At 34.9% G+C, this 17294-nt stretch overlaps 1 protein-coding gene across 1 annotated transcript in view; it reads right to left on the bottom strand.

Annotated features, from left to right (window-relative positions):
- Positions 1-17294, bottom strand: part of LOC133532867 (acetyl-CoA carboxylase) — a 134978-nt gene that overhangs the window by 115793 nt on the left and 1891 nt on the right. Inside the window, 2 exon segments of the mRNA XM_061871725.1 lie at positions 8981-9132; positions 9389-9483. Coding sequence (XP_061727709.1) covers positions 8981-9132; positions 9389-9483 — 247 coding nt within the window.

The following is a 17294-nucleotide window of genomic DNA, read 5'->3' as shown; positions in this document are numbered from 1 at the left end:
TTTTTCAATAATAAGACATGTAAGATTATTTACCTTTTTTCTAATGCTAAAAAAAACAAACTAAGTATAATATTGTCCCGCATTAGCTTGCACAGCTATAAATAACGTCTACTGATATTTTATGGTATGTAAATTCTGTAAACAAAAGACTCGAAAGCGATATTTAATATTGTCACACTTAAATAAGTGTGACTGTTTTTAAATATGAAAAAGAAGTGGAAGTTCTAGATATATATGCGCTGTTGGTTTTCCATATACTAAAATAAAATAAATAAAATATCAATTTTGCCATGATTTTTATTAAAGTTAGTTAATTTTCCAATAAAGTATATTCTAACCAGGTGAATCAATAGGTATTTAAAACACCTAAGCATTAATAGTTATTAATAATTAGCATTAACTACTAAACTACACTCAACTAGCAATGGCACATGTCTACTGTAACTAATAATATTAGACACATTACAATTAGCATTATCTTTAGAAAATAGTCTTGAATACATAATAAGGTTTTTACGAAAAAAATAATTTTTGATACAATTAAGCTTTTAACGCTGACTCTACTTTTCTTTCCACATGCAACTAATACTCATCGAGACAATTCTAAAAAATCCAAAAACAATTAGGTTACGTCGTTTTATCCCACAGTTCCTATCCCCTCCTGTCGCCATCACCAGATCAGTTCGATAGTACCATAATATTACATTGTCATCCGATTTACATATGTAATGTATGCAAAATTTCAGCTCAATCGGAAATCGGGAAGTCAAATTTAGCTTGTAAGATTTGATCCACACTAACATACATATGTCAAGTTAAATAAAACTTACTGTAAAGTCTGATTTGGGGGCCTTAGCAATCCCTTACTGCCGCCCTGCTGTATTCCATCCTCCTGTTTGTCATCCTCCGGCTCCGCTTCAAGTGTCATCTGAAACTTTTGCATGTTCGGCAGCACGTCTGTCGCCTCGTCGACCTCCCATGACGGTGGTTCCTCATTATCACCGATGACAAAACGCTTTGAGGTCCTTCGCTTCATCATAATGCTGCTGTATACGTATCTTGCAGCGTTTACAAACGCAGTAAACACACTCATACAATTATCACTTCACTTGGACATTTTTTATAATTTTCCTTACTTTAATTAAACGTGTAAAAAAAACACTACTTAAACTGTGTAGACGACACTATCACTACGCGTTGTAACGTGACCGGGATTTTGGTAATAGAAAGTATTTAATCTAATAAGAAATTAGTTAACGTGTTATAGTGAAGTCATTTGCGTCATTGTATCCACGTTTCTAGACTAACAAAATGTCGATTCTCTAAACTATTAGCAGGAAAGAGTTATCATGTTATTTTTCGATACTATAATAAAATACACTAGGTGAAATCCCTATAAAAGCTAAAGCTTATTAATTGACTATCGAATATAAATAAAGACAGTTTCCTGCAAAACTTGCAGATGAACCGACGCTAGTAACAAGACTGAAGTGTTTACTCAGTATTCGGTTGATTTGCGTCATTTTTAATTACACAGCATAACTTAACAAAAAAATTAAGGATAAAATAATATTTTTTTACACAGATACAACGATATGCCCTTTTTTAATTCTTAATAATAAAGAGTTTAGAGTTATAGTTTCATTATACTTTCCACTCGCACAGTTAGATAATAATAATAAATAAATAATAATAAATAAATAAATATTGTAGGACATTCTTACACAAATTAACGAAGCCCCACTGGCTAGAAGGCTTATATTATGGGTACTCAGACGACGAGATATATATATATATATACAGCTGGCAAATATTGGCCACAGAAGGCCAAGGATAGAAATACTTGGCGAAAACTCGAGGAGGCCTTCACCCAAAGAGGGGTCTTTACGAGCATACTTAAAGCAAAGACATTTTATATTTATTCAACATATACGGTAATTTCGCAGAAAATCAATAAAGGCTTTTTAGGTAGTCAGCTGGACCCTACCTTTACTATCAACCTTACCGTTTATCTTTTATTTTATCTGTTTCTGGCGATTTTTATTAAGTAAAATAATTATTGTAAGCTTCTTTTCTCGTTCGAATAAGGACTAAGTTAAATTCATTATTACTTTGGGTAAGAAAAAAGTGACTTGTGAATTGTGATTAGTATGCTACAGTAAAAGTAAATACCTAAAGTGTTTAATATTATATTTTTTCCTTAGATACAAAATAATAATATACAGGGCGTTAAGATAACGGGCTTGATGTAAAACGCTTAGTTTTAGGTATCTCACGTTTGACATTGTCCTTGACATTTGGAATGTAATTATACACATAGGTACGTAACACGCGTATTGGACTTTGTACTACGTTTAGCTAAGAAAATAGTAGTGTTTGCACGTAAAACACGGAAGATGAATCTTCCACCTTCCAATACGAGTGTATATGAATAAAGCATAGCTATATAATATATTTGTATAATGAGAATGGCAATCAGTAAGAATGCGTCATAGTTAACGTAACTATATACAAATCAGCCTAGATAAATAAAATTAAGATATGCTAGTGTTTTTTTTTATCTGCAATATTTTATTTAGGATGTGAGTGTATAGATTTTACTGCGGACCATCCACTACAACTCCACTACAAGGCTTTTAAATTCGTGTACTAATAGAATTGAAAAGAAGTGGTTAATATCACTATGAAAAAAAGCGGCCAAGTGCGAGTCGGACTCGCCCATGAAGGGTTCCGTACCATTTATGACGTATTAAAAAAACTACTTACTAGATCTCGTTCAAACCAATTTTCGGTGGAAGTTTGCATGATAATGTATATCATATTTTTTTTTTTAGATTTTTCATTCTGTTATTTTAGAAGTTCCAGGGGGGGGGGAGACACACATTTTTTCACTTTGGAAGTGTCTCTCGCGCAAACTACTCAGTTAAGAAAAAAATGATGTTAGGAACCTAAATATCATTTTTGAAGACCTATCCATAGTTACCCCATACGTGTGGGTTTGATGAAAAAAAAATTTTTTTTTTAATTTTATGACGTATTAAAAAAAAACTACTGACTAGATCTCGTTCAAACTAATTTTCGGTGGAAGTTTTCATGGTAACGTATATCATATATTTTTTTTCAGATTTTTATTTCTGTTATTTTAGAAGTTACGGGGGGGGGGGGGGGGACACATTTTACCACTTTGGGAGTGTCTCTCGCGCAAACTATTCAGTTTAGAAAAAAATTATATTAGAAACCTCAATATCATCTTTGAAGACCTATTCATAGATACCCCACACGTATGGGTTTGATGAAAAATGTTTTTTTGAGTTTCAGTTCTAAGTATGGGGATTAATGGGGAACCCCCAAAATTTATTGTTTTTTTTTCTACTTTTGTGTAAAAATCTTAATGCGGTTCATAGAATACATCTACTTACCAAGTTTGAACAATATAGCTCTTATAGTTTCGGAAAAAAGTGGCTGTGACATAATCGGACAGACAGATGGACATGACGAATCTATAAGGGTTCCGTTTTTTGCCATTTGGCTACGGAACCCTAAAAATTAAATAGGTGTGAAAAGTGACCAAAGCCTCCAGTTCCCACAGCTAGGATTGAATTTTTCACGTGTCCTTTTATTGGATTAAGGTAAACAATCTTGACGTATATTTTTATTGACAAACTCTTTAAAAAAATTAGTAACTATTATTTATGAAAGCAAAAAATGTACATGATCGCATATGATTTTTAATTTTTGTATATTTGCCGTGATTTATTTTTCAATAGAAAGAAACGTCAAGATCTCTTTCCTTTTAGTAATGCTAAAAAACAAAGTATAGTACCTACTCCTAGGCCGCCCAAAGCACGGCGAAGGCATAACGGATTTCAATGAAATGTTATTGGTACCCAGATAGTTTAGTAGTTAGAACAAAACAGGATCAATTTTTATCCTGCAATTTATTCTCTAATGGCATATTTAGAGGTTACAAATGCAAAAAATATGGAATAGGAATTAGGAAGTGTATTCCACTCCAGACAATTATTTATTTTTATCAATTATAACAGTTAATTAACGTAAGTTACAATGACAATAGAAACATTTTAATTGGGGTATACGTAGAAGAGATGGAATTTTAATAAATATAGGTAATTTTATTTATAAAGCCAATTTTTTGAATAAATAAGAATGATGACTTGCCAAAATTAGACAATTTACGAAGAAAATACATTTCGTTAAATTTATTTTCGTACTAGAACACAACATGTTTTTTTGTGGCTTCGAGAGGTCACGAGTTCGAATCTGGCCCCAGACAGTAAATTTTTCTATTTTACTTTTATTTAAAATTACGCATTAATTTACTTGTTAAAAGGAAGTAAATATTACTAAATCTCACCGTTAATGAATATGTATAAATATTAATCCATATACACTCTCTATAAAATCACATATAGTAGAAATATACTCCTCCAACGATAATTTTATTTATAGCAAAAATTCCAAATCACTTCTACCTAACTACACAGAAAATTAAAAGAAAAAGAAAACAATATACAATTCATCACAAATTAAAATATTAACATCTAAAAATAAATAATTACCAAATATTTAATGATTTATACTACATAAATCTATATTTCATTGCGTTGAAATATATTTCATACATTATATGTCTTAAAAGAATTGTTTTTAGTTTATTAAGGCTTTAGAATCTTTTAACAGCGTTTTCACGTAACGAACCGGTTGGCAAGGACGCTCTCGAACACGGATAAATGATCGGTAAAAACAGCGGTTCTCCTTCTGAGAACGATTTAACATACGACATTATACATGTTCTTGAATTAAAGTATATATTAAGCTGAATACAACGTACTATACTTTACTATTTGTTAAGAAACTGCTGTTCTTTGGTTGTGAGCTCAGCAGATTCTTAACTAGTAGTCTTCACTGTAAGCTCAAATTAGCAATAAAAAAATAAAAAATGATCACGTATGCAAGTTTTTAGATATCGTACTTAAAATATCGTAATAATATCATAAACAACTAAATAGCTCGTTAGTTTTGTAGCATTGCAATAAAAAATCCAGTATGATCAGGACAAAATCTTTAAAAAAAGTCTTACGTAATGTACCTACACTTAAAAAAAATGCATTAAGATTGACAAAGACTCGTAAAATTACCAATCGAATATTTAGGTATGAATACTTTTATAAATGGCCGCACAGTTACCATTTATTAGGAGTTGGATTGACACTTAGTTGCTATTCAATGGTAACCATCTAAGTAAACTATGTCACGTAAGGTCGACGGCAACGCAAATTACTGATTCTCAGCCATTTAGCAACTCCATAAATACAGTATAAATATCAGTAAATTACTTTCTGTAAAAGTGTCTACATATTTGAATATATGCCATATATATAAGGTAATGTTTTTTAAATTAGGTCCCGATGTTTCGAGCTCCTTCCAGCGCTCGGGGTCAAATATGATCCGGTTAACTTGTTTTAGTTCATGAATAATCTCGGTAATCGACTTACCTAATTTATTTTACTGTAATAAATTTTAATTTATCATAAATTATATTCATTACAATAAATTACCTTAAAACGAGTTATTAGATAACTAACACAAAAAATTTAAAACTTATTAAATCAGCTTAAACCAGAATAAAAACGGCGACATATTAACCGACTTTATGTTCAAATAATACTCAATGGATCTTTTTGATTTTGAAGCTATAGAACTATAATCCAAAATTATAGTTATTAGATACTACTATATTAAATAAAATAAGTAAAGGTTACTTATCGTAAGGATTTCTTAAGTAAAAAGTCATCGGTATGAAAAAAGGAACCAACCAACCAGGACTGGTTCTATGACTGTTTTGTCCTTCAGCAAAACATCAATACATGTGTTTGCTTATTTTTAAAAGAAATATTTTTAAATTTCAGTTTTTTTCTGCCAACAAACTGTACGGCAGGTTGCCACTTGGTCTTCTTTTGATTCAAATAAATTATATATATATATAATTCATTTATAATATTAGGTTTTATATAGATTTTTAATAATCATACATTCAATAATATCGATCGTTTTATAAAGTATTTAAGCTAAAGTACATTAGCTTAAATAAGTACTTTAGGGAGCTGGGCGAGCAATGATTGACCACTTGACCAGATACTATAATTCCTTTACAAATCAGGATCAAGAAATACCTATGTATAATTTTTGATAAATGTGAATACATATCTAACATATCATATCTGTATCTATCGCATTAGGCTAAACCTGTAATGATAGATTTAAGTTTTATTAATAATAAATATACCAAATTGCTCATAAACCCTAACTCGTAAACTGTATATTTTATATTATTATCTGTAGCATATAGCATAAAACCAGCCTATATATACTAAACATTTGATACTAGTTTCGCGAACTGATAACAGCGATAACGATTATTTTGATGATTATTCTTATCTTTTATGCAATAGTACTACACGCCCATAGAACATATCCACTATAGATATGTAACTGTATATCATTATGATGATCCTTATCAAACATGAGAATATGACTCATGATCAACTTTTCGCGAAAATATATCGACACGTCATTTGCACATCCCTAATTTGACTAATTAAAAAATGGCAACATTGAAAAAAAGTAAACAAACCAAAATCCGGGCCAAATTTCGAACGCACGCACTTTGAATGTTTATCAAAACACTTTCACTTTAATATGAACACATTACGTTGGTACAGAACTCGCGTCGTACAGAACTATAAAATATAAAATTATTTTTTTAATATTTTTCGGAATGACGAGCTAGGTCTCACGAACGTGCTTTAAACTCGAAGGTTAGATACCTACTACATATTTACCGCCATTTCTGGCACCTACTAACGCAACTCAGAAGTGCAAAGCCAAAAAAGCGTAAGTTTCTATGAAACTCATAGACAGATATGACTAATTGTTTTAACGTAGTACAGATGGCGTCATTCTTGATCGAAAGAGATCCTAATATTATTTGCTGATAATCAATATTTATTGCATTGGATTAGAGTCGATTATTATATGACTGATTAGTAAATGTTTGTTTACTGACCAGCTAAACAGTAAATAAACAACTTTGTTAGAAGAATATATGAAATATATCATTTGTAAGTGACATATAATCTTACTACACAACCTTGAAATAAAAGGACTTTCACCATAATTATAGTAATAAGTTATAATTTTTAATAATTAGATAAATACTCTATATTAGGAGTTTGCCGAATACGAATATTTGGCCGAATGTTTGGTTAAAATCTTACCGAAACGAATATTTGGCCAACTATTCGGTTCACCTAGTCCTTATAATTATAACATTCTAATAAATCACTCGAAAAACGCTTCCAATGGAGCTAAATGTTAACGGCGTCATAACAATTAAAAAAAAAAAACAGTTCAAAAGACAATAAGGGATTCGCAAACAGATTTTAAGCCCTCGCCAAATAATCAAAACAGATTCAACATGTCTCATCATGAGTTTTAATGCTAATGAGTAGACGTTATTAGTGTTATTACTATCTAACCTGGCAGGCAGTAACTTAAAAAGTTCTGGAGTAGCTTACATTTTACAGTGTCGCAACTAGCATAACATAATATAATCCTCCACCTTACAGAAAACCGCAGTCAAATAACACTATGAACTCATAGTGTTGTGTTCCTGCCGGTACGTAAGGTTGCCAGAGCTCAACGAAGGTGCGGAGTGTTAGGGTCGGCAACGCGCATGTAAGGCCTCCGAAATTGCAGGCGTCCATAGGCACGGAGACTGCTTACCATCAGGCGGGCCGTATGCTTGTTTACCGCCGATGTAGTATAAAATTTTTGAACGCTTCGTCAGTGATAAGATAACCTTGTAAACGACGCAAAATCGCCTGATGATAACACATAACTCATTTTCAAATTCGTGTTAGTTTATTCGCAAAATATCAGGCGCATGTATTATATTTTCACACATTTAATTGAATCGATATCACAGTTAAAGACATTGGTTCTCGCTTGTTATAATGGAGACAGTTCGAAAACCGGGCAAAATCGGATAAAATAAAATTCATATCGATAACGCACATCACTATCGTGAGGGCTGGGCCGGTCAGCTATCCGAGTTCAGAAATCCTCCTGCCTCTTTACTTACTTTCCGTGGAGGGCACTGGATCTTTAGTTTCATGCACAGGTTTCATGTCATGAATCTACAGAACGGGATAGCCTTATGTACCTTTCAGTAGGAGTAGCAGAGAAAGCGTAATTATTTATTGTCCTTGTCACAGTTTCATTTGTTTTATTCGCCACGGTAAATTATAGTATGGTTAATGACGGGCAACAGATAACCCGACCAAATTACGTAGGTTGTTTTTGTTATGTTGTCAGGAATGTTAAAACGTTTTTTTTTAAATTTTGTCACATCCATACGATCCTACCATCTACTCGTATGTTTTAAGTTTAGGGTGCAGCGCCTGGCCTGAATGAATTATATATCGCGAGTATTGCGATTGTCCGCTACTGAATCGCTGCAAAAAGTCGCCGTGTCGCCCTTAATTAGTTTAAATTTTACCAGGCTTCACTGAAAAATCAGCGTTACTTAGTGTAGTAATAGTATGACATCGGGACTTCAAGATGAGTGAGCCTTTTAGCGCAATTATTTATATTCCATAGTTTGGCAAGGACCTGTCTCATTTCAAACAAAGACATGCAGAGAGAGTCAGAGTACTAGCACCCAAAATTAACCTTTTGACCGCCACAGACGTCATATGACGGGCGCGGCTACAGCCCAATATCAACCTTCATGCATACCGACAAGGTTCACGATTACGCGCCGCGTACGATAGGCGTGGCGTTCAAAAGGTTAATGGCTGAGTACAGTTTTTTTGTTCTTATTTACTGAAAAAATTGTGTTTGCCAGATCATGTAACTTTTTTGTGCTAATAAATATATCATATCTTTTGTGACTTACTTGAGTTTACTTCTCTTCTCTGCCAACGCGAGCTGCTGGGCTAAGGTCAGCTTGGGTTTCAGATTAGGAGGGGGTGCGTTGGGGAAGAAGTCTCCCCCTTCGTTCGCCGGGCCCTCGTCCTCGTCCTCGCCCACGGTGAACCCTGGCTTGCCCTGGAAGCCATACAAATATGTAAAGTAAAATATACTAAAATATTCATGACCTAAAAAATCCAGTTTCGGTCGGACAAACATAGCGCTGTCCTGCTTACGCAACGGAGAAGCGTGCGGAATTGTATCAGTCTGATAATCGAGTAATAATCTTAAGGTTGATTGGTAGAGAATGCCTTTTGGCATTAAGTCCACCTTTTATACGACAATAAGTTTTCTTTTGTGCAATAAAGTTGAAATAAATAAATAATACACTCACATTCTGTTCAGGCAAGTCTTCGGAGTCGATCTTCTCAAAATTGTCGCTCTCGCTCGAAGAGCACCTAGCCTGCTCCTGATCGCTCATCTTCTGACCTGAAATGTAAATTTACTGTCACTACATTGTTTATTTAGTCACCTGTAATAATTTACGGGGTGCATATTCATAAATATATAGGTCATACTGAGCAACCCCGGAATCAAGAAATTTTTTTTGCTGCTTCATACAATTTGGCTGTCTGATCCGACCATGATATTTTCTATGGGAATATTTTTTTTTTTTCAAGATTTCGGGATAGGTTCCATAGTGAAAGTTGCTCAGTATGGCCAAAGAGAATTAAGAAGACCAAGAGTCCTCACTGCATACAACGGTTTTGTTACCATAAATACTATTATTTTCGTAGCGTAGTCTACATCTAGCGTCAAGTAGTGGAACTCTCAGTACTGCTACTCGACAATAGATATCGCGGCAAACAAAAAGTCTGATGCTCAATTTTCAGCTAATATTATAACCAGAGTAAGCGTAGGAGTTGAAAATAGAGTTCCGGTTACTCTGTTTATAATATTAGCGGAAAATCGTTGAGCATTAGACTTTTTGTTTGCCACGATATCTATTGTCAGGTAGCAGTACTGAGAGTTCCGCTATTCGATGCTAGATGTCGACTGCGAAAATAATAAGCGTTTTGGTACCAAAACTGATGAATGGAGTGAGCACTCATGTACTTCTTATTTCTGTGTGGTATGGCCTATATATTTAGCCCATAAATGATTGCAGGTGACAAAATAAACATCCTGCATAACTGTGCATCTCATCCTGCGGTGTCCCGGCTTTTTGCCACGGCTCATGGGAGACGGGTCCGCTTTCGCATAATTCCAAAAATTGGCGTAGGGACTATTCTTATTCAATTATTTATATTCATCAAAAAAATGGAGTCATACATGCAAAATTATTTTTACAACACGACTTAAAAAAATGCAGGTAAATTGAACAAGAATAAATAAATAAATAAATATTATAGGACATTATTACACAAATTGACTAAGTCCCACAGTAAGCTCCATAAAGCTTGTGTTGAGGGTACTTAGACAACGATATATATAATATATAAATATTTATAAATACATAGAAAATACCCATGACTCAGGAACAAATATCCATGCTCATCACACGAATAAATGCCCTTACCAGGATTCGAACCCGGGACCATCGGCTTCGTAGGCAGGGTCACTACCCACTAGGCCAAACTGGTCGTCGTATAAATAATGAGATAATTAGGAACTCATGATAACTATGTCAAATCAAATCATCAACTCATCATATATAAGGAGTCCTAATAATGTAGAACACTGTACTAACCACCACGACCACGCCCAGAAATGCAAAACATATTTAAACACAACATAGCGACCATTTTTCTCGGCCAAAAACACAGCCGTCTTAGTCAACGGAAGTCATAATTGAAACTGAATAAAAGTAAAATTGTCTAGACAAAAGTAAAAGTGTAATAAAAATCGCGCTCCGTGGCTCCGTGACTGATTTATTTAATAATGTGTGACATTAATTGTTACTGTTTTTTTATACTACGTCGGTGTTAAACAAGCATACGGCCCACCTGATGGCAAGCAGTCTCCGTAGCCTGCGTACGCCTGCAACTCCAGAGGAGTTCCATGCGCGTTGCCGACCCTAACATTCCGCACCCTAGTTGAGGTCTGGCAACCTTACCGGCAGGAACACAACACTACTCTACTCTAGTTCTGGGACGACATCCGCTGTGCTGTGCCCTACCACACAAAACGAGATGACATTCACAGAGCCCATACCTCTCTTAAACTGTATTTATATTAGCACATACAGTATAGGCAAAGTCAATAATATGAAAGAGAATTGTGTAGAGAGGTATATGGCACGTACAGGATCGGGATCGGGACAGGTGGCGTTCTCTCGTTTTGGAGGCCAAGACCCTCTTTGGGTCACTGCGCCACAATAGTTAGTTTAGTTAGAGAGGTATAAAGTGTAAGAAAAAAACGTGCCCCTTATTTTGACATCCAACACAGATGGCGCTGTACTGCGCCATATGTTTTTTGGTCACTGAATTGTCAAACGTCAACTTTTGACAATCAGAGTTACTGCAAAATGTATAGAGCTATACCCTCGTAAGGCCCAAGGTCCTACCTATAGGACTTATTCAGTTCGATAAAATTTAAATCATATTCAATTAGGACAGAGTTGCATTTGTTTTGTTTCGTGCAATTTTCAAACAAAATAAAATCAGTTATATTCCGTGCACTATAGGTTCAAATTCCAGTGGCAAATTTTGGATTTTTCATTTCTATGGCTGGGCCTTAAGAGGATACAGCGCTATCTCGTTTAAATGTCAAATTCGAAGCACGAAATTGTCTTACGCAGCGTCTTTCGTGAGCGAATAAAACTAACAAGCCAGTCTTATTATTAGGAATCGCTAATTGCTATGAAGTGACAAATTAATAGAAATCACCCTATGACATTCAGCCATTTAAAGAAGGAAACATAGATGATAGGATCAACTAGATGTGCTATACGCGTGCGCCCGTAAGGGACAGAACATACGTAATGCGTCAAAATAAAAACACGTTTGAACATTCCCAGTGTTGTCACATACAATTTTGCCGAAGTGGTAGAACAGGGTGCAAAAATAGGTAGAAATGGGTGGTTTTAAAATGAAAAACAGGTAGATGTACCACTTAATAGCAAGTACGTTTTTTAGGGTTCCGTAGTCAACTAGGAACCCTTATAGTTTCGCCATGTCCGTCTGTCTGTCTGTCTGTCTGTCTGTCCGAGGCTTTGTTATGATTAAAAATGTGTATAGAAATTTTCAAATTATTTATGAGTATTTAATATTGTGATATTAGTACACGTGTTTATTAAAGAAATCTAAACAAAAATGAGGATTTCCATTGCTTGTAGGTAATGAATCTGCTTGTATAATCTGTTTCTTTGGCAAGTTTTCATTACATCGAATCTAAATTCGGTAGAAATTAAGTAATGTTCCGTCACATGTATTGAGAATTACTTACAATTGTACCATTTTGAAAAACAGGTAGATTTCAGGCCGAGGGAGGTAGATAGGTAGAACGCAGGCAAAATAGGTAGATCTACCCAAAAGTTGGTAGATGTGACAACACTGAACTTTTTTTCCTATTTTATTTAATTCCTGACAACATACCAAAAACAATCTACGTCATTACGTCATTTGGTCGGGTTATTTGTTGCCATACTAAAATTTACGATGGAGAATAAAAAAAATGAATCAGTGACAAGGACAAACAATCATAGCGCTTTCTCTGCTACTCCTACTAAAAGTTCCATAAGAGCCTTTCGTTCTATCATCTGCCGGCTCTACCATTTCATCTCTATACTTATTGTACCTCTATGGAAGGAAAAGATTTGTCATTTACGCCTTTTCGGGCTAACAGGCGTATTCTATTTTTAATAATAGGTTATGAATTACTTAAATCTGGATTAGATCTGATCTGTCAGTGTCAACAGTGTCAAAAGTGACGTTTTTGTTTAAAGTTATGTCACATTTGACACTGTCAGATCCATATCTAATTTTTTAACCTGAATACGCTGTTAGTTGAAATTTAGGCCAAAAAACCATTTTGGCATTATGGTATTTAGGTGAAATCAAAGCCCTAGAATTTGGATTTTTCAAAATTTTGAAAGAACTCGACTCGCCAGCATTCGCCCATACAGAGCCTATACACACTCAAAAAGCAACCATAAAACGTAAGTATAAAGTCTAAACTCGTCTGTGTTGTTGCTCTGTAATGCAATACCCAGGATTCCATCACGGAGGTATGCCACGGGAATGCCTTAATGGAAAATAGATAGGGAATGGAAATGGCTCTGCGACGACGTTCTACTTGGGTGATAGATTTTTTTTGTTTAAAATAAGGTGAACTAACCTTTACTACATTACTAATATTCATTTTATTAAAAATATTTAGATAAAATATTAACATGTAAATGTAATACCTAATTCGAAAAGTGTGACGTCACACCAGGGGGAGAGGGGTTTGCTAAATGTGACCAAGTGTGACAAGGAGGGTTGGAGGGGTTAATAACCTAGAAATTCGTGCGACGTAACTAATGGATGACCCCTAAATACCTTAATCAGTTTTTATTAAACTTGCTTAATAAAATAATTACCAAATGTTCTCAATGTGCATATTATGGTACCAAACATTGTATATCAAACGTAGAGACAGTTTTGGCAAAATATAGAATACAAAACTAGGTAGAAATGGTTACATTTAACAATATATCTAATCAAGTAATCAGAGTATTCATAATTCCTGTATTTTCTCTTTCATAATTATTATAATAGTCTGTCAAGCCATTTCCGTCAGTAGAAAAAAGCGGCAAAATTAAAAAATATAGGCGCGTTTTTTGCGCCTTTTTCTACTGACAAAGCTGTTTACACTTTTATTTTAACAGACAATAGTTTTGCCTAAACAACCATATCGGCTGTATGATTTGTCCTTGATCCTGGAGCTACATCTGGCGCCAAAAAAGTTCACCATCGCTTCGCAAATGTCACGCTAGTGCGAGGAAAGACCGTAACTTATCGAGAAACTTGACCGTCCTATCAGTTATCTCGAGTCAAATGTCGAGCGGGTCGCTGGATGCTACGCATTCGTGTGAAGGTGACACGGGACACGATATCTGGCCAAGGAAGTGAAATAGAGGGCAAATGAGAGTTTTAGCGTTTGTTTTGTTTCATACACGCTACACGCTTGTGTTTCGTGGTGAAGTAACAAGTAACAAACTAGGCGTGCGTTATTTTTTCATTTTAAGAGGAAAGGGGACGGCCGCTTCTTCATACAAACGTAGTCCCCATTTTCCTCTCCGGATATTGACATTATGGAAAATATTTTTAATTTGTTGTATATTAACAATAGCTACATGCCCCTACGTTTGACTTTTTTCGATTTTTTTATTATTGTAAAAATTTGGAGCGAAAAAGAGTTTTCATACAACTTTTTAAACGCTCATAAGTCATATATTAATTAAAAAATTAAAAAAAAAACAAACGTAGGTCCATATGTGCATAGTCGATAAACAAAAAAATGAGTGAAAATATTTTCAATTATGTTAATGTTCAGAGAGGAACATGAGGACCACGTTTGTATGAAAAGGCGATTTCGCACGAGTCCTGCACTTTCATTTTAACCCTTGTAGTAAAGCATTTTGTATATGCTAATTAATACACACTTCTAAGATAAATGACCTTGACATTTTTGAATTATACTCTCGCGTTGAATGATGTCCCGTATGAAAGGTCATTTTTAAATGGAGTAGCTGTCACGTAACGTAACATGTTTATAGACGTTTGTTGGAAGTTTAGCACATTAATTGACCAAGCGTCAGCGAAGGTTATTTATTTAAGTTTTATTGCACAGTACAAAAAAGTACAAATGGCGGACTTAATGCCTTAAGGCATACTCTTTACCATTAAGGTTACCGTTTCAGCTTGACTAAAAATGCTTTCGTATGTCCGGATGTTCTTTGCAGGTCAAAATTCTCAACGTATTCTCGTGAATGTTTGTGAACAGGTTCGACGATAAATATGTATTTTCGTTGATTCTGTTTTCAGTTTTTTTTTCAAAATGGCGGAGCCATGGGGGTTTGCGAGGTCTACAGCTCACAGAGCCAGTAGTTTATATAAAAATCTAACAATTAAGTTATAAAAATACAAAGGATACTTGAAGGAAATGTCAATAGGGACCATCAATCGACGCAAGAGGTATGGGTTTTACCTTTATTTGCAGAATACATTTTTGAATTTTATATTTTAGACGCATGACACTCAAGCCAAATTTTTCAAAAATTCCGAGCTAAAAGTAGTTTGTCTATCTGGTCTGGTCTCGAAATAAATTCACATATTGTGTATGGCACCTGTTTTAATGTATAGATGAATCTCTGTGTTAACGTCATATCAGAGTATATTCTCTATAGGTAAACATGTATTCTAAGCATATTATTTAGTTATGTCTATAAGTACGATAAAACCATTCTCATGAAATAACTAAATCCAATAAGGCCTAATTTCCACTCTAGATTCGAAAGACAAATGGGAGTCGCTTCCATGACTTTTTTGGGTCAAAATTTGAGACCAAGTTGGAGAAATGGAACCCAAGATCCTTAATTTGCCTTAATCTTAATCCTTAAAAATGATAATAAGATAATTTGTATGGAATTTATACGTCAACTATACCTTTCTTTAATATGCCACCCATTTAGGCTCGCGGATACCCTGGCCCCTGATTGGTTGACAAAAGACTATCCTGAATATCACAAAGGCCTAAGTCCCTAAAAGTTCTCTTGATATAATGATCTTTTACATATACAAGGTGATGACGGATTTAGGCCACACGCTTCCGTATCGCACAAAAGACTGAAACTCCGATGTTATCTACGCGAAGTCTAAAGGTTATTGTGGCGCGCACATTGTCAAAATATGCGAAAACCGGGCTTCAAGAATCAATTTAAAGCATATGAATAAATAAATAATTGGGGACAATCTAGCCCGTAAATAGATAAATGTACTTATACTTACAGAAAAACCCATAACTCATAAACAAATATTATGTTCATCATACAAATAAATGCCCTTACCAGGATTCGGTCGGGTTCGAATCCTGGTTTCATAGGCAGGATTACTGCCCACTACGCCAGACCGGTCGACCGTATAAAGGGTCTTCAAACTTCTGTAATGGCCCAACTCCAGTACAAATCTTCAGATATAGGAATCTCAACGAGCTACAAAAGTTGATTTTGGCGGTCTAAACACATAATGTAATATAAAATTAAATAATCAGGTAGCAGTAGCGTACGTGTCCAAAAATAAAAACATTGCTTGTCTAAGTATGTATGCGCCAATCGCTTTATTCGTAAAATTTGACAAAACCGGAAATGATATAGGTATTATGCCTTGTTTACCAAACGATTGTGTACAAAAGAGAAATTGTCTATTCTCTTTAGGGATGTCATTAGAAAAAATGGAATATCTTGACAAAAGGCCGAACTTCAAACCTTCAAGAAAAGAGCGTTCTCCCATCTTAAAGGCCGGCAACGCACTTACAACCCCTCTGGTGTTACAGGTGTCCATGGGCGGCGGTAATCGCTTACCATCAGGTGATCCGTCTGCTCGTTTGCCTCCTCTATCATAAAAAAAACATCACCCTAAAAATCCTGACATTTCTTGGTGAGCCATTTCTCCAAATAAAATTCAAGTTTTATTTAAGATCCTAATTAAAGAAACAAACGATCAAATGAAGGTATCATTAATATTACATTCCTTATGCGAAAACCTTTCGTGAGCCACTAGCCCCTGCGCTACAATTAGTGCACGATATATCCTTTTCCTTAATGCCCAACTCTAAACTCGGGCTTATTCTCTTATTACACTTATCCTGACTACGGACGGCAAACCATCGGCCGTGACTTCGGTGCCAACGTCGGCCCCGATATCGAGCCAAAGGATCGTTTTCCGTTTCATGAAATATCAGCACATCGTTTAGAATATTTCTTGATGTAAAAAAATAGTTCAACCGCAAAGATATCAAACATTTAAAATTTTTGGCAATTGGAGACAAAGTATTTTTTACGTGTCAAATGTTGTTAAAGATATTCTTATATTTCGTGAAACGGGAAATGATCTTACTAGGGCGGATAAGTGTAATAAGCCCTTTAGTGGTTAGTTTAGGCTACTAAATATCCTTGACACTCGTCGAGCCCCCCGGAATCCTGATAAAGGACCAAAGATCCTGACATGTTAATGTTAGAGGAAATCCTGACGTATGGCAACCTCTGTTTCACGTATTTATACGAGTTTATCGCCTGGTTTGACGCCGGCGCCAATCTA

Source organism: Cydia pomonella, chromosome 28, assembly GCF_033807575.1.
Source record: "Cydia pomonella isolate Wapato2018A chromosome 28, ilCydPomo1, whole genome shotgun sequence".
Lineage (NCBI taxonomy): Eukaryota > Metazoa > Arthropoda > Insecta > Lepidoptera > Tortricidae > Cydia > Cydia pomonella.
This window is presented reverse-complemented; position numbering and strand designations above follow the sequence as displayed.